Genomic DNA, 23,565 nt, shown 5'->3' with positions numbered 1-23,565 from the left:
GCATCTACAACTACAAACTAAACCACTTTTTCATGAACACCAAATTCTCCAATTTTGGGTAACCTCTGCCCCTTCTCACTGACCCAGTTTCTCTCCACCTCCACCCCCATTCAAACACCCCCACCGCCCCTCTTTCGTCACCCAGTTCCTTTCTCCTCCATCATCCACTCATCTGCCATCCCTCTGTACACTGGGCCTCCCACATTTCCCCCCCACCTCCCATTCCCTTATACCTACTATCCTTTCCTCCATTTTACATTGCACTCCTCATTTTCCTTTCTGTTCAGATTGCACAATTTGCACTCTCTCAGTTTGGTTACTATCTCTACACTTTTTATCTCCACCTGACTCATCTGCCAATCAAACTCTTCTCAGTTAGATCCACCTGTCACTTGGCTGCTCTGGCCTCACCCCCTGTTGAGGTGGTGTTGCATCTCCTTTGGTTGTAGGGGAATGTACCTGGGGAGGGGGTGGTTTGGGTGGGAAGAGACAAGTTGACCAGGGAGTTGTGGAGGGAATGGTCTCTGCGGAAAGCAGAAAGGGGAGTAGATGGGAAGATATGGCCAGTAGTGGGACCCCGTTGGAGGTGGCAAAAGTGTTGGAGGATTATATGCTGTATGCAACGGCTGATGGGGTGGAAGGTGAGGACAAGGGAGACTGTCCTTGTTGCGAATGGCGGGAGGGGGGAGCAAGAGCGGAGCTGTGGGATATCAAGGAGACCCTAGTGAGAGCCTCATCTATAATGGAAAAGGGAAACCCCCTTTTTCTAAAGAATGAGGACATCGCCGATCATCTAGTATGAAAACCTTATCCTGGGCGCAGATGCAGTGTAGATGGAGAAATAAGCGAGTTCGGCATTTCGACTGTGCATGCCCAGGTCATAGGTCACTCATGATAAACATTCTCGGCAGCTGTGCTGTTGCGAGTTTGCAGGCTGCGGGTGCTGCTGAGTTGCTACTGAGCCGTCCCATCCCCTCCTGAGTTTCCCGTCCCTGTCCAGGGGCGGCCGGAGGTGTCCGGGGTGGCCCTGGGCTGGCATGGCGCCGGCCCGGGGGGTTGGCGACCCCGGACTTGCAGCCGGTGCGGGGGGGAAGCGCTGGCTCCATCATTGCGTACAGTTTTGGTCTCCTAATCTGAGGAAAGACATTCTTGCCATAGAGGGAGTACAGAGAAGGTTCACCAGACTGATTCCTGGGATGTCAGGACTTTCATATGAAGAAAGACTGGATAGACTCGACTTGTACACGCTAGAATTTAGGAGATTGAGGGGGGATCTTATAGAAACTTACAAAATTCTTAAGGGGTTGGACAGGCTAGATGCAGGAAGATTATTCCTGATGTTGGGGAAGTCCAGAACTAGGGGTCACAGTTAAAGGATAAGAGGGAAGTCTTTTAGGACTGAGATGAGAAAATAATTTTTTACACAGAGAGTGGTGAATCTGTGGAATTCTCTGCCACAGAAGGTAGTTGAGGCCAGTTCATTGGCTATATTTAAGAGGGAGTTAGATGTGGCCCTTGTGGCTAAAGGGATCAGGGGGTATGGAGAGAAGGCAGGGATGGGATACCGAGTTGGATGATCAGCCATGATCATATTGAATGGCGGTGCAGGCTCGAAGGGCCGAATGGCCTACTCCTGCACCTATTTTCTATGTTTCTATCTCGGCTCTGCCTGTACGGTCGGATTAGCCGTCAGCCCTGGACTGGCTGAGCGTCAGCCCAGAGCGGTGGCCGCTCTGGGCTTGCAGCCGGCATGGAGGGGGACACTGGCTCTGGCTCGGCTCTGCTCCGACTCCTGGAGGGTCCTGTTCCCCGGCGGGCCGGGGGCCATCAGCTGTGCCTCTCTCCTTGTCCAGTGGCTGTTGGTTGGCCCCTTCGGTGTCGGCGGGTGCTGAGCGCCAGTTATCGGCGGGGATACACACGGGGTGCTGCGGTGGCTCGGCAGGTCAGGCAACATCTCTGGAGAAGGGTCTCGACCCGAAACGTACTTTTCTCCGGGGATGCTGCCTGACCCGCTGAGTTGCCGTAGCATATTGTGTGTGTCCCCGTTGATGGCTGGTGCTCGACTTTCACCAGCTCAGGGGGGTTGGTCGGTGGCCGCTGGGTGGGGCAGGGGGTTGCGACTGGCGGCCCCTGGCCCGTCAGGGAGCATGTTCCTCGAGAGTTGGGCCTCGAGAGCGGGCTTGGGCTGGAGTTGGCACTCCTTCTCTGCGCTGGCTTTGGGACTGGGGCCACCGCTGCTCCGGTCCAGTGTCCTGTCAGTACGGGGCTGTCAGTTGGCCCGGCAGGGCAGGCGGAATTGAGCTGGGGTCGGGCGCTTCTTCTCCGTGCTGGCTGTGGGCCTGGGATCGCCGCTGCTCCAGGCCGGTGTCTCGTCGGTCCGGACGTCTCCATCCCCCCCTATCCCCCTCCGAAGACGGTCCAGTGGCGTTTCGGCAGCGCTTGAGGCGCCGGGTACCCGGGTTCGATCCTGGCTGCGGATGAGGTGCGGGCCTGTGCGCGCGCAGCTGTCGAGAATGTCTCTCCGCCGGTCCAGTCTCTCCCACTCGCATCTGCCCCCTCTCTCTCGATCTCCCGTTACTTGGCAACCCGGGTCCTCATATTAAATGCAGCCAGCGCTTTGACCTTTGACAAATCCCATGATTCCTTGCATTTTTCAGAATACCAAAGTCTTTGTAAAACTTGTAGAGTAAAAGTACTGTTTGTTTGGAATTACCTGGCATTAATTACAATGTAGTCATAAAATCAGAGTCATAAAGCACGGAAACTTTAGGCCAACCCGGCCATGCCAACCTAGTTTATGATCATTTTGGAGACTAATTTGTGGAGCTACAATCATCTACCAGTTTGAGAATGGAAAAAAAAAAATCAGCATTTCAACTCTTAATTACTAACCTGTGACCTCTGTTGGTCTATGTCATTGCAGTTTAGTTTATTGTCACATGTATCGAGGTACAGTGAAAAGTGAAAAGCGTTTGTTGCGTACCTACCAATCAGCAGAAAGACTATACATGATTACAATCGAGCCATCCACAGTGTATAGATACATGTTAAAGGATTAATGTTAGGGCAAGATAAAGTCCAGTAAAGTCTGAATAAAGATAGCCAAGGGTCTCCAATGAGGTAGAAAGTACTATCAACTAGTTGTTGATAGGATGGTTCAGTTGCCTGGTAAGAAGCTGGGAGGAAACTGTCCCTGGATTTGTATAGATAATGTGTCAGCACAGGTGAAGCTCAGTTGTGTTAGCTAAAATGGTCTGGCACGTACCGGCCCGTTCGCGGGGTTCGGTGAGCTGCGGGACTGTTTGTTCCATCGCCCAGTGGGGAATCGCCTCAGCGCAGAGGGAGAGGAAGAGGGAAGAGACTGCAGCCCTAAGATTTTTGCCTCCACCACAGTGAGGAGGTGTTTGGAGGACTCACTGTGGTGGATGTTAATTTGTGTTTATTGTTGATTATTATTGTATTATTGTATGTATGACTGCAGGCACGAAATTTCGTTCAGACCGTAAGGTCTGAATGACAATAAAGGAATTCAATTCAATCAATCATATCAATTCAGGTAAGTGAAAACATTCCTTTGGAAACCAATTTCAGCAAAAGTCACCACTTTGTGGTAAACAAGAGAAAAACAAAGAGACGTAAAGCTGAAGTTTGTATTTCGAACTTACCTGTTCCGGTAACACGGCACAGAAATTGAGCAGATTTTCCTTCAGTGGTAGTAGTGTCTTGAATTGGACTTATAATGGTAGGTGGATCAGCAGGTACCTCTGCCTCAGGTGAAACAACTTCTGGAACTGAAAATAATTAAATAAATTAATTGACTGCTTTTAAATATTATTCTGGTTATTCCTAAATTACATATGAGTGAATGTAATCTAGGTCAATGTGTAAGACTTTCCAAAGAGCAGTGAAATTTATTGTGATGATAAAATTATGCAAAACATAAAGCTACTATTTGTAGAAAATAGAAATAAGTTACATTTAGTTATCTGCAAAAATAGATAATGACAGAAACAAAATAAATCAAAACTTTATGCAACCTATTTTCTCTTGTTTTGACTTCAAAGCATACTGACAAGTTTACTATTCAACTGCATGCCAAAGACAAATTTCACCTCCTCAGGATGGGCAATTATAAGAAATTCTCACATAACATAGTACTAAATACATCAATTATTTCAATTATACCTTCAATATCAAGTGAAGCACCACTAACAGCGACCCCAGCTTCATTTTTTGCTTCACAAGTGTAGGTGCCAGCATCTTCAGGGAATGTTTCAATCAGTAGCAAAGTATACTGGTTCTCATCATGAAGAATCTTGCGTTTAAATCCAGAGGAAAGCTTTTGACCATCTTTGTACCAAGTTACTTCTAATTTTGGTGTACCAACTATTACTCCACAAAATCGTGCGGGTTCTCCTGCTTTCACAGCACAAGGTTCCAGTTCCACATTGAAAGACGGTGGATCAGGAGCTACAAACAAGAAGGTTCAAGATTTCAGCATATTTCCACAAATTGATAAAATTTTGGTCTTTCACACATGCAATGTTACACACTTTCCTGAATTTGCCTGAACTAATTGGAATATGTTAAAAGCCATTTAAAAAATATCAATTTAAAGAACTAAATAATTGGATATTTAAAGAAAAACACAATATGATGCCTTTATTTATGGAGAGTTAATATTCAGCTTCAATTAACCACCTTCATTTTTGTTGCATTTCTTAAACAGTTGTTCGAAACAAATTGAGTTTTACTTGAATAAAATTTTGTCTTGGAAGTAGTGGGCAGGTGCACAAAACAGGTTCAGCAAGGGACGGCTTAATATACCATCCACACTCTTATCCATTTTATTGATGTCAATGAAAAGGACCATTAAGTAAATATTAATATAATTTGTGGATCGCGTTTCACCACTCCTCCCTCTGCTAAAGATGAATAATGGAAATGAAAATGTTTTAAACCCCTTACTCAGTATTTACAAATATATAAATAAAGGCTACCAAAGCCCCATGCTTTCCCTTTGGATGAGCATCAATTCTGATTGTCCGACAGCAACATTCTTGGCATTTAGACCTGATCTCATGAACCTCTTTCCTGTCCCACACATCTCGTGACAATTGTCTATTGAGTCTGTTAGACGATAACAATGAATGCCACTCTGTAAATTTTCCTCAAGATTAACAGCTCGCTCAAAGCAAACTTGTTGTAACCAACTGAATAATTGATCATATATCCTGCCTTTGACAAAGACTTCATGTAACAGCTAGCAACATCTTGCCTTTCACTTAAATCTGTTTGCATGACAGTAATTTTAACATCTTCATTTCACCATTGTTGAGATGAAAGTGTACACATATAAATATTTTTTGCATTGATATATACACAAATGCTACAGTTTCCTATAATGCCTCTGCGCGCACACTTTGTTGCAATCTATTGTCCTCTCTTTAATGCCAAAGTAAATTCAACTTGGTTTATTACCAAAATATCCTTGTTTGTTTCCATCCTTTATAATAATAATAATAATAATAATAATAATAATAATAATAATAATAATACATTTTATTTTCAGGCGCCTTTCAAATCTCAAGGTAACCTTACAAAGATTAAACAGAAGAGAAAAAAAACATATAGTCGGAGAAAAATAAATAATAAGGACATCATCAATACCCAAATTAAAGATAGAAATCGCTCCAAAGACACAAAAATCAAAAAATTAAAAAAAACACAATGTGAAGAGAGAGCAGCGGCAGTTAAAACGCACCAGCGTCCACTCTCTCTTCCGACAGTTATAACTACACTGACTGATTCCTCGCCCACTATCTACTTCAATTTATTCTACTTTTCTACTATCAAACTTTCCCTCCACATAAATTTACTAATCTATAGACAGTGCAATTTCCACAACATATTATGACTTCTATATCCATGTGTGCATCAACATTTCACAAACCCTATTCCTTTCCTTCTGACCCTGGTAAAAATAATATCAAGGTATATTTGCAATTAAAGGCTTTAATATTTTCAGCCACTGTTTTTCATCTGCTGAGGTTTCTTCCATTTATAATTTTCTGTTGTTATTTTTTCTCTCATCCATCATAATTATTTTCAAGGTTAGGATCCTATCTCATTATACACATATTATCTCTTTATTATGTACTCCGTCTGACAAAGGGTCTCGATCCCGAAACATCACCCATTCCTTCTCTCCAGATATGTTGCCTGTCCCGCTGAGTTACTCAAGCATTTTGTGTGTGTCTCCTTTTTATTACCAGCTTCAGCCTCTGTTCCTACATCAGTCCATTTACTGCTGAAACCCTCTTGTATCTTCAAAATTTAACTATGCCGATGCATTCTTGTCAGCTTCCTATTTTCCGCTTTGTAAACTGTAAAATTCTGATGAAACCCTGCTTTTCTTTCTTCATAACTCCTGAACCGCACTACATTGATTGGCTCACTCATAAAGCCCCAATTCAATATTCCCACTGTTTAATTTATTTCATTCATAAAAATATCATAACCTCTTCCAATCTGACCCATCAACCTCAAAACCACAAATATTCTTCAGCTTTGGTCTCCTGAACACCTTACACTCACAAAGTACATCGCCTAAAGTTCTACTATTTTCTTCCTGAAGTTCTAAGCACCTCCATTCTCTAGTGCTGCTTTTAGAATCTCTTCATAAATTACCTGAATGAAAAAACTTTGTTCAAGTATATAGTTTTGTCTAATTAAAGAGTTACATTTGTAGAGTTGAAAGTGTTGCAAAACAGCAAAAATCTATTGTTATTCTTGTACATACCATTAATATGAAGTGTTACAGTACTTCGATTCTTTCCTGCAACAAAGACGTATTCTCCAGAATCAGAAACTCTTGTTTCAGTAATGGTCATTCGATGCACACGTCTTTGAATTATGTATCTGTATCTTTCTTCAACTTGGAAATTGATTTCAATTCCATCTTTGAGCCATTGAGCCTCAACCTCATCTTCATTGACTTCAAATTCAATTACAGCTCGCTTTTTCTCAATTATCTAAATATGAAGAATCATTTTGTTAAAATTCTGCATGAAAATATCCAATAACTGCCTGCCTATCACATATATTATCAGTTTTCTACCTCTTATGGTGTTTGATAACTGTAAAACTTAGGGATTCTAAGTAAAAAGTAAGAAACACATTAAGAAACACGCTTTGTAAATATTTGATTAGTGTATAAATGTAAATAATTTGGTGTACATATAGCTGCTGGTGTACGTATGGTGTACATATAGCTGCTAAATTTGTATGATATTTATAAGCAGTTGAATAAGGGGTGGGAATTAATAAGCTTTGGCTTCTTCCTGCTCCTTTTCAGACACATACAATTTCATTTATTTATAGATATTGTTTATGCCACTTTATAAATATTCTGGTTTTGTTTTTTGTATGCTGTTTCACACTTGCTTTTTATTCTTTCTGTTCGAAATAAAGAATTAAATAAATAATAAATAAATAAATACCTGAATATCCGTGGAAATGGGTTTTGAAATCAAAATGTGTCGTCCTTCCATATACAAATTAGCAGTAGAAATACTTCCACCTGCTACAGCTGTGTACTGGCCAGCATCAGACATTTTTGTAACAGGAATGGTGAGACGATGGACAAATTTTTCATTGTGAATCTTAATTCTGTGAAAAAAAGCAATAAAAGTGAAATTGTAAGTTCAGCATTTTAAATTTAGCTTTGGACAAGACCAAGATGACTAAAAGTATAGGAAATGGTGGTGAGGCCAATGAATGATGTAGAAGAAGCATGATTTACAGGAATACCTGAAGTTTTGGGGTGGTGAAGCAGGTTGGAGGAAGAGTGGGAATTTAAGTACATTGTACATGAGTACAGTGCAACAAAATATTGGAAGGCACTAATGTACATCTGTTGCTTCAAGTAAATACAGGTGAGATGGACATTGAATTAACAGAGCAGGAGTTCAGTGAAATAACATTTTCCTGGAGGATTGCGGTAACTGATGATAATGAGCCTCTTCATGGTGCCATTGCCTAGGTAACCAACGCCTTAACTGAACAAGGGATGCTTTAGCATAATATCGCCACACCCTATCCGAAAGGTAATTTACGCAATATGTAAAGTTTATGATGATTATGTAGGGAAGGCAACGTCAGAAGCAATGTTCCATGTGGCTTCTTGCTCTGGATTGCCTGAGACATAACCGTAATTTGGTGATGCTGAACTTTATTTCTAAATGTATATAAAAGTGCTACATTTTACACGATTGTCAAGAGAATGAGCAATCTGTTACCAGTAAGGCACGCAGGCCTCTCTCTTCCACCCTCTCTGCCCAGTAGATGAAAGATCAATTGAATAAATAATTTTGTCTGAACATAGAATGAAGTTATGTCAATATTTATCTTGCTCCACAACATGTACATTCGGGATGGGATGGGTGGGAGGAGTGAGTGGGGGTATTGCTGGTGGGCCAGTGTAGATTTGTAGAGCAGTGATGTTGTGAGGGGATAAGCAGCAGAGTTTTACCAAAGTTATGGTTTTATAGTTTAAAGAGGGCATAAAGTGGGAAGTCAACAGGCAAGCATCGGAATAGTCACGTTGAGGATACAAGGTTAACAGATGCATAGATTAGATACCTGTCAGAAGGCTGTATTTCTTCACCATTCTTCATCCATTGTAATGTAATGTTAGGTTCTGAAACTTCACACTCAAAGGTAGCTTTCTTCTTTTCAGTGATTTTGATGTCTTTGATATGTTTCCTGAATTCAATTTGCCGAGCTACAAAAGAAAAAAAATGCTGATTAAATACAGTGAATAGTAGGTTAAACAATATTAATGTGATGCATATTACCAAACCTAATCATAAATAAATAATACAAGTTATTACCAGTCACGTATAAAGTTGCAGCAGATGATGCTGATCCAGCAACAAAACTGTACTCAGCTGCATCACCAAAGTGAACATTCCGAATTGAAAGTATGTGATTTGATTGCTTTGTCTTTAGTTGTGTCCTCTCAGTTGATTTGATCTCTTTACCATTCTTGAGCCACTTGTAAGTTATACCTTCAAAATTCACTGTTACTTCAAAGGTAATTGTATCTTTCTCTTGGGCATTCATGTCCTTTAACATAGATGTAATTAAAATGGCTAAAAAAAAAAGAAAACCATGTATTAGCTACAAAGTCACTTGACATACATCATTAATGACTTTGATAGAACACACCCAAATGATTACAAATGCAATAACGAAAAATGAACTTTAAACATGGATACACAGTATATATCAATGAGAAAGTCTTACGTTTTACTGTCAAAGTAGCAGATATTTTGTCATTTCCACAGATAAAGGTATACTCTGCAGAGTCGTCATGGCTTGTGTTCATTATGATCAGCTGATGGAGTTTGCCTTGCACAACTATTTTAAACTTGTCAGTCATTTCTATTTCCACACCATTTTTCAACCATGTGGCTGGGACATTGAAATGTGACACCTCACACTGAAAAGTTGCAGTTTTTGTCTCTGGAACCTCAATGCTCTTCATTGTCTTGGTGATATGTACAGCTTGAAATAAATTTAAATGAAAATTAGTGTACAAAAATCATGGATCTGTTAATTAGTTTATTTAAATTTCTCTTTTGTAAAACAGAAAAATATAGTTTTACACTCACAATCCACATAAAGTTTGGCTTTACATTCCAGTTGCCCAATGATGGCTGAGTACTCGCCAACTTGTGCTGAGGTGATATTCTCCAATATTAGTTTGTGAACTTTCCTTTCTGAAATTACTTTACATTTGCTACTTGGCTTAAGTTCGACATTGTTGAACATCCATTTTACTGGCACATTGTCATGTGACACACTCAATTCAAATGTAGCTGTGGAATTTTCCATGGCAGTAATATCCTTTGGTTTCTTAATAACCTTGATAACTATTAAGACAAAACCATAGCATTATTCAATGTCTACGCATTCAGATAGATATTTCAGATACGATTATAATGTTTGCATGAAGAAAAAATACATACTTTAGTAACTTCAAGAACACAATTTATATAGAAATAATGGATAATTAGTGAAATTGGAACAAAATAAATCATGCAATATTTTACTAATTATTTGTAATCCTATTATTTTCAATTTTAATTAAATCTTCACTTTAGGGAGGCTCTCTAGCACTGCAGGTGATGTGGCTGCCTCTTAGCTCCAACAAATTGTGTTTGAATCTGATCTCTGGGGGGAGGGAGTGTGTGTCCCAAAAACGTGATAGTTATTAAGATAACTACTGTTGAATGGGTGGGTGATCAAATAATCTGTGGGTTCTTAATGGATAAATGTGGGAGAATATGTCATAAGGAGATAATTGGAAGAATGGGTTTGGTTTGAGAGCCACCATTGACTCCATGGGCTACATGGCTCACGCCATATCATGGGAACATACATTACAACCACTTCAGATAGCCCTTGCTTTCTCTCTCCATCCCCGCCTCTCCCCAGTTCTCCCACTAGTCTTACTGTCTCCAACTAGATTCTATCTTTGTCCTGCCCCCTCCCCTGACATCAGTCTGAAGAAGGGTCTCGACCCGAAACTTCACCCATTCCTTCGCCTCAGGGATGCTGCCTGACCCGCTGAGTTACTCCAACATTTTCAGTCTACCTTTGATTTAAACCAATTATATCCTTATGACCTATTCTCTCACATTTATACATTTATCCGCAGTTCTTTCCTACACATATTAAAACCATTGAGCTAATACCCACATTATACTAACCTATATAGGTTGGTCACATTATGTACATTTTAAACAATGCAAGACTCCTAAAACACATTGAAAATGCATGAATGCATTAGTATTTTTCAACAATTTTTCAATATTTGTATAATTCAATATTTGATGCTTCTATACCAACCAGGACTGGTGCAGAGACATCACGCTACTGTCACATTTCTGCTCTTCCAACCTAGAATCCCTCTTTATAAACTGCAAACCCTTCTAATCTCCGAGGGAATTTAACGCCTTTATTCTCGCTGGAGTTTACATTCCCCCCCAATCCTCCGTATGTGAGGCGCAAATGCAACTCGCTGACCAGGTAATGAGGGTAGAGAGTGACTTCCCGGACTCCATGGTCATTGTTTTGGGGGACTATAACAAAGCTAACCTCAGCCGTGACCTTTCAAAATACAGACTTCATGTTACCTGCCCCACCAGAGGGGAGAGAACACTCGATCACTGTTATACAGCAATCAAGAACGCATATCACTCTATTCCCCGGGGGGGGGGGTCTGGGTCTCTGATCGTTGTCTAGTTCACCTTATTACGACCTACAGGTAGAAACTAAAAACTGCTAAGCCTGTGGTCAGAACAACGAAAAGGTGGACAAGCGAGGGCATTGAGAACCTACGATCCTGCTTTGACAGCACAGATTGGAATGTGTTCAGGGAAGCAACCACAAGCCTCGATTAGTAAATGGACACTGTATCATCATATGCCAGCTTTTGCGAGGACAGTTGCATTCCAATTAAGACCCGGACATGGTTCAACAACAACAAGCCCTGGTTCACTACAGAACTCAGACAGCTCCGACGGTCTAAAGAAGAGACCTACAGGAGCGGGGATGCAGACCTCTACAGGCAGGCCAAGTACAAGCTGAGAAGAGGAAGCAGAGCTGGCAGGGAAAGGTACTCTGAGAAGTTGAGGAGCAAGTTCTCAGCTAGTGAAGGGCTTGCAAGAAATCACCAGCTACAAGAGGAAAGCCCCCCGCTCTTTGGACAATCGTCAGCTGATCAACGATCTGAATGAGTTTTACTGCAGGTTTGAAAATCAGAAACGTAACCCTAGTACCCTCTCCCCCCCCTCCCCAACCAACACAGCCAGACCCCAGTCTACAAAGAATGGACCCTGCACCCTTTCCTTCCCATTCACCACTTCACACCTACTTAAGGCAAGACTCCAGTATGAAAAGACTGGACCATTTCCCACCCCGACCAACACTTCACACCCACTGTTAAAGAGGGAACTGCAGATGCTGGAAGATCGAAGGTACACAAAATTGCTGGAGAAACTACGCGGGTGCAGCAGCATCTATGGTCCGAAGGAAATAGGCAACGTTTCGGGCCGAAACCCTTCATCAGTCTGAAGTAGGTTTTCTCATATTTCCTCGCTCCATAGATGCTGCTGCACCCGCTGAGTTTCTCCAGTTTGACTTCACTTCACACCCACTCAGCACCTGACCTCAGTCTGCAAAGAGGCCTTTCTACAGCGAAATCACCACTTCATCAATCACCCAGATCTCTGGCTGCAACCTTAACCTTATCCAATTCAATAAAAATGTACACTGCAGAGGCTTTTCAAAGGAAGCAGAGCCGGAAATCTCATCTCTGTTTCCCCCTCTCTCCTACCCTCTGTGCCAAACAGCTGGCACCGGTCTATGCAGCCAATTTTTCACCAGTCCCTGCAAACATGTATGACCCTGCTTGCTTCAAAGTCTGCACATTGCCCTGACCCAAAAAGGGCAAGGAGTTTGTCTTAATGACTACAGGCGAGCACTGACCTCTGTAGTCTAAGACTCAACAGCCAAAAAAATCTGTAAACTCCTCCCTTTGATCTGGTATTTTGTTGGTTCACATGCTTGATCAATGGTGTTTTATCATTAATGTTTTATTATTATTAATGTTTAGTGTTTTCGGAGTCATTCCTAACTGTCACGGTATGTCATGTTGTTACTTGTGCGCGGAGCACCAAAGCAAATTCCTTGTATGTGAATATTTGGCCAATAAACTTACTTACTTACTTAAGGCATAAAAGAAAATAAAATGTCATTACTTACCCTCTACGTGAAGTCTGGCATTTGCTGACACTCTGCCAAGTTTGAAGGTGTACACAGATTCATCTGTGACAACACACTTCTTAATTTTAAGTGTATGTACAACCCCAACTACAGTAATCTCGAACTTGTCGCTTGTTTTGATTTCTTCACCATTTTTAATCCATTGTGCTCCAGTAACATCGGCATGTGTAAGTTCCAACATAAAGATTGCATCATTGGTTTCTGTGACGGTCTGATTTTTCAAGGTCTTCTTTATCTTGACAGCTGTATAAACAGAATTTTGTAAATTTGTATTTGCATTAAAATCTCAATTATCTTTAAAGAAAGTAGAGGTGGAGAGAGGGAGAGAAGAGGGGAAGGGGGCAGAGGGGGGGAAGAGGGGAGAGGTGGGGGAAGGAGGGGTGAGAGAGGGTAGAGGGGAGGGGGCAGGGGGGAGAGGGGAGAGGTGGGGAGGGGGGGTGAGAGAGGGTAGAGGGGGAGGAGGGGGAGAGGAGGGGGAGACAGGAGGGGGGAGAAGATGGGGGAGAGAATAGTGGGAGAGAGGGGGGGAAGGGGGGGGGGGGGTGGTGTAGGGGAGGAGAGGAGGGGGGGGGGGGTAGAGGGGGAGGGGGGGGGGGAGAGAGGGGATGTGGATGTGGATGTGGATCTATCGCCCCATATTAACCCATTTGATCAGAGAACCACTATAACTTAACGTAGGAAGAAGGGTCTCGACTAGAAACGTCACCCATTCCTTCTCTCCAGAGATGCTGCCTTGCCCACTGAGTTACTCCAGCATTTTGTGTCTATTTTCACTATAACTTAACCTTTGCCTCATTCTTGTCCTATGCATCCATTCCCCATCCTCTCTACGACTTTAAATTTATTTTCTTTGTTTCTTAGCTCTGACGATAGATCCACATTATACATTAACTTTAAACATTAACATGAAACATTAACTTTATTTCTACTTTCCAAATGCTACCTGACCTGCAGACGTTTCTGTTTTTTAGTTGTAACATTTGCAGGTTTTTTTTTATTTTCAGCCATTGTGTAATTGATTGAGTGCTTAATTTGACTGATTACTCCTTTAGCTCTTGACGTACATTTTTATTTGGATGTTTAGTTGCCGTCAGATCCAGCAAAATGAATTGTAATCAATTCTCCCAAATAGAGAACTAACTTTCCTTACACAGCATGCAAGGAACCTTGGCCATAGTCACCTTGCCAACCACCGATTATAGCTGTAGTTATGGGGGAATAGTTTTGGTGAACACATCCCTTTTAAAATATAGATACAATCAAACTCTATTTGCCCAGAGTGCACAGAGGACAAGTCTTCAACGACAACAACCATGAGGAATAAAGTCTCTTCTCAGCTTTTGTCTTTACTTTTCCCAGCAGCCTGCCCTGTTTTAGGGAACCTTTGCTAATGCACCCAATCATGTTGAAAACAAATTCCAATTAACACAACTATATCTGGAAGCAGACAAAATGTGGAGGGAGGAACTGCAAATGCTGGTTTAAACCAAAGACAAAAAGCTGGAGTAACTCAGCGAATCAGGCAGCACCTCCGGAGGAAAGGAATAGGTGATGTTTCGGGTCGAGACCCTTCTTCAGACAGGGGAAAGGGAGGTATTTGACAAGTTATTCCCGATTAAAGTTTAAAATCCCAACTTTCACAAGATTTTTAAACTTTTTTGATTCACATTTTTCCCCTCTAGTCAGAGAGCACCTTCACTGAACATTTTATGCTTAATTTCTCGACTTATTACTGATTAAATTTTAAAAAATCAAAATAGTTTGAATTTAAAATGACCAGCTACAACTGATGACATCAAAATGGCTCGACAGGAACCCTCTGAACTTTTCACCTCACAGGAGGGGGAGGGCGAATTGCTATTGCAACATGCAGGGCAAGTGTAATTGGGGGCTGCGGGTAAAGAATGGGTGCGTTGTGGGAGCAGACCCAATGGGTCTGCACTTGGTCTAGTATATAACTAAAACTCTCACATTGTTTGTTTGCGAGTCTGCCTGTCTGTGATTCAGGGATGCCCAGAACTACGCCAAAACGGTACACGATAGCGCTACAATATTTGCACCACCTTACTCACAATTGTGTGATGTATTTTTTTATCAAATTTCATTCAGATTGATGTTATATTTTACAAGTTATTCGCATTTTTAACTTTACAAAATCCCACTTTGAGATTACAGCTATAGCAGTTACAGCTATGATGTCACAATGGGATTGTAGCCTGCCCTCTACAATGTTGCAATACCAGGACACCGAGTCCTGCCAGCCCTAGCAAGTGCAATTGCATTTTTTTTAAAGTTTAAAATGAGGGAGGTTGAAAAAGGGCAAATGAGCCGCCCCTGCACAGTTGTGGACTATGAATGAGTGGTGGAATATTGCGTTGGGGGAACGGGTGAGTGGTCGAATATTGCGTTGGGGAATGGGTTGCGTTGGGGGACAAGGCCTCCCATGTGACAGGGACGGAACGGGTCCCAATTGGTCTAGTTATAACTATAATCCAGGGCAATTGTTTAATTAATAGGTCCTTCTGGTAAACATTTTGTCCATTAATAATTACATGATATGCCAATTACATTAAAAGTTTTATTTATACTCTCTAAATATAGAGAGGACATGAATAATTATGGTAATACACTGACCTTCAACTTTAAGTTTTGCAGAAGTCTTAGAACTTGCGACTTGGTATGTGTATTCAGATGTATCTTCTGATTTAGTTATCTCAAAAATGAGACGTCGAGTGACTCCGTCCACTTCACTTCGGATAATGTCACTGTAATTCATTGGTTTGCCATCCTTTAACCATTTGCCTTCAGAGGATGCATTAGCAACTGCACATTCAAAGATAGCTTGCTGTGATTCAGCTACAGTTTGATCCTTAAGTGGTCTGCTGATGGCACCCCCTGTAGATGTTTAAAAATACAGGAATGAAACAAAACAACCAAGAACAATTAAAAAAACTTAACATACATACACATTTATACTTAGAGTTGCAGAAATTAACAAATGGCATATTTGATACTGAAAACATACTCTGTTAAAAATCATGTCCATGGGAAATGACAATGGTACTTTGTCACTCCTTTTCTGCTTTTGATAACATTTTTTCTCAAATGCTTTTTGAACATAAACAAGACTAATAGAACTGTCCTTGATTAGTTCCATATCATCTAATGCAGTGGCTTCTCTATTCTCACAACAAAATGGATCAGTGATCCAACATCTCTTCTTCTTTAACTGTAGGCTGCTTATCAAGAACATCAGTTTATCTCTATCTCCCCAATATTTCGCAATCTCTAGCTTGTTTATGTTGTGAGTGCTGACCTAATGTCAATGCTTAGATGATCTACAACTTTTTGCAACGTAATATTGGGAAAGCAAAGCTAGCTGCATAATGTTGTTACTGATTCAAAACCGCTACCCAGTTATTTCTAAAATTGAAGCAGAATATTTGTCATCTTGATACTTTATTCAATAAGCTTTAACCCATCATCATATTCAAAAACAAGATCACGACTTCGATCTCCACAAAAGTATCTGCCTCTATCTAAATCTCAGCATTCGCACTGAAACCTGTGGCTTTACTACTTTTCAATGCTTTTCTTCTGACTTTATCTTCTCATTCACTGCCTTCCAGAGACTTCAACTAATAAAATATTTCTTGTCCTTTCACATAATGAGTGCTCTGTTCCAAATCACTCACTAAATTGGCTTCAGTCTATATTTACTTTAAAATCTCATCTTTGCCTATCAATCCATGATGTCAGTTTACCCTATTGCAAGATGAATATTTATGACAGTTCCACAATCATGAAAATGTATTTATGTGGACATTTTCAGAAAAGTCATAAAATTAATAATTAGCAAACAGAAAATATTTCCCATTTCCCTTCCTTTATCTTTTATCTTGAATGTGAAAACATGCTTGTCTCTGCCAATACTAAACATTCTACTCATTAACAATAATACTGTTCGAATTATTTTTATCTTTAGAAATGGTTGGCATGGGCAGTTGGGCCATCCATGCCATATGACCCTTTGACTCTAAATGTATTAAAGCAAGTAAATTTCCATGAAGAAAATTAAAAAACAAGGTTTTACATTAAAATATGTGTTTAAACTTTGCGTTAGTAAATAAATGGTATTCCAGTAGTTTTGAGATGAATTTGAATTATTTTCTTGGGTATGCGGGTGGTACACAGATTTTTCTTTCATTGAATAAAAGTTTAAAATTGAATTGTTCAGAAGAGGGAGGAAGTGTAAAAAATCTAGGCATATGTATCAAAATGAAATTTTAAAAGTGACTTGTTATTTCTATTCCAAGAAACAACGAAATAGAAAGATTTAGATAAATAAATGTATTTCAGAGTTTGAGGAAAGGTAATGGTAAAGGAATATGGGATGAAATGTATTTCAAGACGATTATCTGAAGCCAGGAGGAAAGAAACAGAGTGGCCCTGTAACATCTATATACAAAATTCACAGATTAATCTTCCTTGCAGAAGCACGGGAGAGTTAGATTGAGGATTTTGTAAGCAGACCAATTAGGCTTTCAGATTCTTCATGTTAAAGTGATTTACTCAACCTCAGATGAAGAAGTAACATTAAATAATAAGAATATTGCAGTATGCCACAAAAGGGGTAAACGTGCAGCAGACCTGGTTTATGCCAGGGTTCCTTTCCTGAGAACTATCCGTAAACTGATTTTTGCAGAGGTCAAAAATGAACTATTTAATGAGAGTCGATTTACATGAACATTTATTTATTGTCCACTCCTATGTTGTTACATCTGTACAGAATTAAAACATCCCACATCCAATGATTAGATCGATGAGCATAATATATCAATGTTAAAATATATTTCATGTGTCAATAGAGGAGATTTGTCATGTCAGTTTCCAAAGCAAATCTTTTAAGTGGCATCCCACTGTGAGCAGCAACTGTGTTCTTAAAGTCCCAGATTACTGCAAGAAAGTTACAAGTAAACAGATTTATTTTGAAGACTGCTTGTCTTTTGAATTAATTAATGGCTCCCTCTTTTACAAAACAAATATGTTTGCATTTCTGTAACTGTTCTGCATTCCTGCCTTGAAAATGCTTTGAAAATTTATGGGTGAATTTGCATAGCGAGATTATATATACGTGCAGAAATATACACGTGCAAAAATTTGAAAGCATGATCAATTGAGATGACCACTGGTTGGAAGAAAATTCTTTCATTATACATAGAGAAAGAAAGTCCATGCCTAGCTTTCAAGAGAACAGTCTTCTCAAGAGAACTGGGATGTCTGAACAAGTATTAATGAAGATATTGAAAAAAAAATTTAGTTATGTACATTAAATATTAGTATACATTCATGAAATATATTTTATATGTTCATAAAATAAAATTCTTAATATTTAATGCCAGATATCTTAATTTGATTATAAAACATTTTTTTAACATTAGTAATTAGGTTATCATCTTGATTGTACTTGATGATTAAGCAAACTATTAGCGATGACGCCATTTTTTATTTCAACAAATCAAATTAGCAAATATCTTAAACAAATGTAAAATAATGTGCACGCTGACTATTTTCATTACATTGTTCCAACAATTAGGAAATTTACAATATTTAGAATAAGCTTTCAATTTATCTCCATGAAGAGATGGCCATGATTTTTAACTTTGTTAAATTAACATAATATCAAAGAATGGTTTTGTACCTGAAACTGTAAGGTTTGCTTTTGATGTCTTTTCACCAGCTATAAATGTGTATTCCCCTTCTTCATCTTTCATTACATTCAGTACAGTCAATTTGTAAAGTTTGCCTTTTGCTTCCACCTTACATTTAGGACCCGTTTTGAGCTCCTGTTTTCCAAATATCCAAGCTACATCAATCCCAGTATGAGACAACTCTGCTTCAAATGTAATATTCTGTGTCTCTGAGCATGTCATATTGTTAAGTCCTCTAATAATTTGAATTCCTATACAAAAAGATACAAATCCAAGTTTCAGAAAACAGTCTTTTCAACAAACAAAGGCGCAAGTTCTTAAACAACTTCATAATAATTTGGCACATACTTTCAATTGTTAGGTTGCAACTTGTTTCAGTTTTGCCAATGACAAGTTTATAGCATCCTTCATCTGAGGCAAATGATCTGCTGATCACCAAGCGCTGTTTAGCCCCTTTGGCAACAGTTTGTATCCGATCACCAAACTGAATTGGTTGATCATTAAAGTACCATTTCACAGAAGTAATATGTGCAACTGAAACTTTGCACTCCAAAACTGCTTTTGTTCCCTCAAGAGATGTGTGATCTTTAAGAGGGATCACAATATCAATACCTGGAAAATAAATAAAATATGTGTGTCATTTTTTTCCAGAAATCTCTTGATCGCATGAATGTTGTTCCATGAAAAAACTATACAGATGTTAAAAAATAGAATACTTACACTGTACAGTTAAATGTCCAGATGTTAAGAGGTCAAAATAAGTAGCAAGAAATGAATATTTGCCAGCATCTTCTTTAGTTGCATCCTCAATCAGCAACATGTGTGATGTTTTATCTATAACAATGTGAATACGTTCATTAGCTTGGATTTCTTGGCCATCTTTCTGCCAAATACCTGCAACATTTTCTTGAGAGAATTTTACTTCAAGTTGAGCAATATCGCCTTCACAAACAGACTGATCTCCAAGCTCTTGAAGAATAGTCACGGCACGTGCTGCAAATAACAAAGATGTCTTTGTCAATAATGTTTTGGCAATATTTTTTAAACCTGATAAATTTACATCCTCAAAACAAATATCAGTGCATATCAGAAAATACAAAAGGGTGTACTTTATAATTTTTCATGCAAATTAACTTACGTTTCATTTTCAGATTGCAACTTGTCTTTTTGTCATGTACTACAAAACTGTAGCGACCCTGGTCTTCCCTGGCGACATCCTTAACTGTCAGAATGTGCCGACCACGACGAGAAGAAATTGAGTACTTGCTGCTAGAACAGATCTCTTTATCCCCCTTATACCATTTTCCTTCAGCATCTTCAGATGAAACAGCACATTCCAGCTCACCACAGAATGACTCTGGCACTTCTATATCTGCAAGCTCTTCAATTAATTCAATGATAGTTCCTATGGCAGATAACAACATATAACTTTTAAGTAATTTCATCATTGCAGTTTTTAATATCTTGACTCACATAATGAAATTACATATTGCAGTTTGTAAATCTGGCACTCTCAGTGGAAAGCTATGCTTCAATGTTATGGATCAAAGACATGGGACAACATTACATTATAACTTAACATGGTATTGTTTTGAATAGGAATTTGTGATCCATAAAGACATCGTATGTTGATAATATGGCAATATCTAGGGAAATAACATGTATTTATATAGCACCATGTCTAAGATATTCCAAGGCACTACGGCGCAGCGGTAGAGTGCTGCATTACAACTAATGCAGCGCCGGAGACCTGGATTCGATCCCGACTACGAGTGCTGTCTGTAAGGAGTTTGTACATTCTCCCCGTGACCTGCAGGGGTTTTCTTTAATATCTTCGGTTTCCTCCCACACTCCAAAGCCGTACAGGTACGTGGGTAAATTGGCTTGGTATAAATGTAAAATTGTCCCTAGTGTGTGTTGGATAATGTTAAAAAGCGGGGATCGCTGGTGGGCTTGGACCCGGTGGGCCAAAGGGCCTGTTTCCATACTGTATCTCTAAATTAAACTAAACAAGAGAATTAGGGCAAAGTTAAATCCCAGGCTACATAAGGAGATGCAAGGACACTGGACAAGTGACAACCTGTAACCTTACAAAAACTCAAATTCTGGCTACATGCATCCCAGTTAACTCATTAACAATCTGGACCCAAAAGAAGTAGAATCCCTTTTTTAAACTATTCTGTTGCCTGCTCCCATTCATCTCATTCTGTTTTACTTTGAAAAAGTAAAACAATATTGGTATGCAACTTAAGCTTTTTCTCACCTTGCACAATAAGCTTAGCTGTTGATTTTATTGAAGAATCTTCAACAAGGGCACACGTATATTCTACAGCATCATTCATATTAATGGTCAATACAGACAATAAATGAATTTTCCGATCAGAATGCATTCGGTATTTGTCACCAGAAAAGATTTGCACATCGTTCTTAAACCACTTTACTTTAATAAATGGTTCCGATAATTCACATTCAAAGGTTGCCATGGTATCTTTCTCTTTTGCATTGACATCAAGAAGCTCCTCAGAAAATTTGATCACTTGTATGGCTGTAGAGCAAAATTAAAATAAAGTAAATACAAAGTGATTTCCAAAAACAAAATCAAGAGTTTAATCCACAAATTTAAGTACCTTGTACAAGCAGAAAAGCGTGGCTTGAGATTTCGCCAACAACGTTGATTGCTTTTACCATTATACTGGCAGAATCTTCAGGAATGACATCTCTAATTACAAGTTCACAAACATTGTCTTCAGGCCAGTACCAATAGATTCGTTCAGTTTTTTCAACCTTCACACCATTTTTAAACCATTGGCATTCAGGGTCTGGTTTGCCAACTACTCTGACACGGAAATGACATTCATCTCCAATAGCTAGAGTCAGACTCTGAATGCGCTCTAAAATTTTGGGAGCCTCCATACTTGGCGATAATTTAAACTTGTCAGGTTTGAAAGTTGGAATGGTGACTGTGCCTTCAGGAAGAGGTAATTTCTTCTCTTCCTCAGGTACCAGTTTTGTAAAATGGAGAAGTTCTTCCTTTCTTTTTCTCAGCATATCTTCATAAACTTCATCCCGTCTACGCGATTTGAGTTCAACTGCTGTAATAGCTTCATAATAACCTTCCTCCTTTCGACGTTTAAACTTGCTGCGCAATTCTTCCGTTTCCTCTGTTAATTTTTCATGAACAATTCTTTCAGCCTTTTTAAGCTTTACCAATTCTTTAGCTGCAGCATCTGTTGTTTTATCTACTTTTACAACTTCAAAGAATGGCTTGGCTGGTTCTGATATGCTGGTTTCAACTTTCTGTTCAGGAGCTCGCCGCAAGACAGATCTGAAATCTTCTCTTTCATTGATTTCTAGTTTCACTGTGTGTTCCACAACCCCCTCAGGATTTTCTGCTGTAACTTTGACATTACCTGAATCATAGGATTTGCTATCAACAATTTCCATATAATAGATACCATCATACCGTAGTCTAAACCGTTTGCTTTTGCGGATAAGTTGTCCATTCAGATACCAATTGACCTTTGGTTGAGGATAGCCTATGACACGACAGCGGTAACGGGCTGTTTCTCCTTCCAGTACTCTTGCTGGGTCTGGAAACAAAACAATTTCAGGCTTTGTTTTCTCTTTTATAAGCTCTTCTGAAACACCTGTAAGTGCTCCTTCATGGGCTAGCCTTTCAAGTTCTTCAATTCGCTGCATTCCCCTTCTGCCTTCAGGTAACTGTGATTCTTCAACTAGGCTCTTTTCATCTTTCACAATGAGAGTAGCTGATGTCTGATCAGCACCATACTTATTTGTGGCTCGACAGGTGATAATACCACTATCTCGAGGATATGCTACTTCAAAGTCAAGACTACAATATCCAAATTCATTAATCATGCGAAGTCTGTTGGCTGCAGCAATAGGTTTACTATCATGCAACCACTCAACAATCATCGTTGGGTCACCAATTGGTGTTAGTCGGCATTCAAAATGTGCAGGCCCAAAACACTTAAGCCTCACAGAGTTAGTCTTCTTTTTGAAGCGAGGTTTCTGCTGTTTTTCCTTATCATACAGATCACCTTCCTCCCATTGTTCCTGACCATAACGCAGATGGAGGGGTTCCAGTTCAGGGGCTGATATCTCCTTCGCCTTATATGTTCCCTTTGGAATGATTAATCGTCTTTCTGGTTCAGGCTCAGCATATTCAAGATCAACATTGACTTTGCATCTTGTTGTGTCACGACCCGCTTTGTTAATGGCAGTTGCAGTATACCACGCAGCATCATAACTAACTGCAGAATCAATTTTGAGTGTACCTTCTCCTTTAGTACCTTCAATCCTAAAATACAAACAAGCAAAAATTATAAGGGGATAAATGTGACAAATGTATTTATGAATATTAACATTTTACTACCAGAATTGCAATATACTTACTTGATATGAGGATACTTATGCTGGGCAATAATATCACTGTTTTTCAGCCATACAATATCAGGGTTTGGATTTCCAACAGCTTTTACTCCCATTGCAATAGGGGCACCTTCTTTGACACTGACATTTTTCAACTTTTCCATAAACTGTGGTCTCAATAAATGTTCTTTAGCTATTAAAATAAGTTTTAAAATAAAGCAACTTAAAAACTTGAATCTGCCATGACACATGCACCGTAAAACTTAAAGTTTTTTTTTAGTAAACGCAACAAACAAATATAATTTTTCACTTGTATTGTATTACAAAATAAACTTGATAAAGCAATTACTGGCATATGTTAATCTGAGATTTAATGGAGAGATCCAAGGCTTATTAAGCATTCTATCCATTTAGCCTTACTAATCGGAGATTTGTTACAAAGGTTGATACTTTGTGTTAAGACTGAGAGCAGCTACTATCTCATTAATGGAAAAACTCAACCCGAGGAGTCAAATGGTCTATTTTTGACCTGTTTTTTCTTCAAGTGTGGTCATTTATAATATGGAGCTTTCAGACAAAATTAATTAGGTTCAACCAGGCCATTAAT

At 39.5% G+C, this 23,565-nt stretch overlaps 1 protein-coding gene across 1 annotated transcript in view; it reads right to left on the bottom strand.

The window, feature by feature from the left end:
* The window catches only part of ttn.1 (titin, tandem duplicate 1), a 323,332-nt gene that overhangs the window by 276,403 nt on the left and 23,364 nt on the right, over positions 1-23,565 (bottom strand). The window contains 17 exon segments of the mRNA XM_055637723.1: positions 3,666-3,791; positions 4,186-4,470; positions 6,803-7,034; positions 7,503-7,671; positions 8,644-8,785; positions 8,895-9,155; positions 9,310-9,570; positions 9,678-9,938; positions 12,835-13,098; positions 15,490-15,750; positions 18,557-18,817; positions 18,915-19,178; positions 19,287-19,559; positions 19,705-19,971; positions 20,830-21,111; positions 21,194-22,887; positions 22,983-23,151. Of these exon segments, the coding sequence (XP_055493698.1) occupies positions 3,666-3,791; positions 4,186-4,470; positions 6,803-7,034; positions 7,503-7,671; positions 8,644-8,785; positions 8,895-9,155; positions 9,310-9,570; positions 9,678-9,938; positions 12,835-13,098; positions 15,490-15,750; positions 18,557-18,817; positions 18,915-19,178; positions 19,287-19,559; positions 19,705-19,971; positions 20,830-21,111; positions 21,194-22,887; positions 22,983-23,151 (5,472 nt within the window).

The sequence above is a fragment of the Leucoraja erinacea genome, chromosome 7 (genome assembly GCF_028641065.1).
Source record: "Leucoraja erinacea ecotype New England chromosome 7, Leri_hhj_1, whole genome shotgun sequence".
Classification (NCBI taxonomy): Eukaryota; Metazoa; Chordata; class Chondrichthyes; order Rajiformes; family Rajidae; genus Leucoraja; species Leucoraja erinaceus.
The sequence above is the reverse complement of the archived record's forward strand: the minus strand, read 5'-3'. Positions and strand labels throughout refer to the sequence as shown.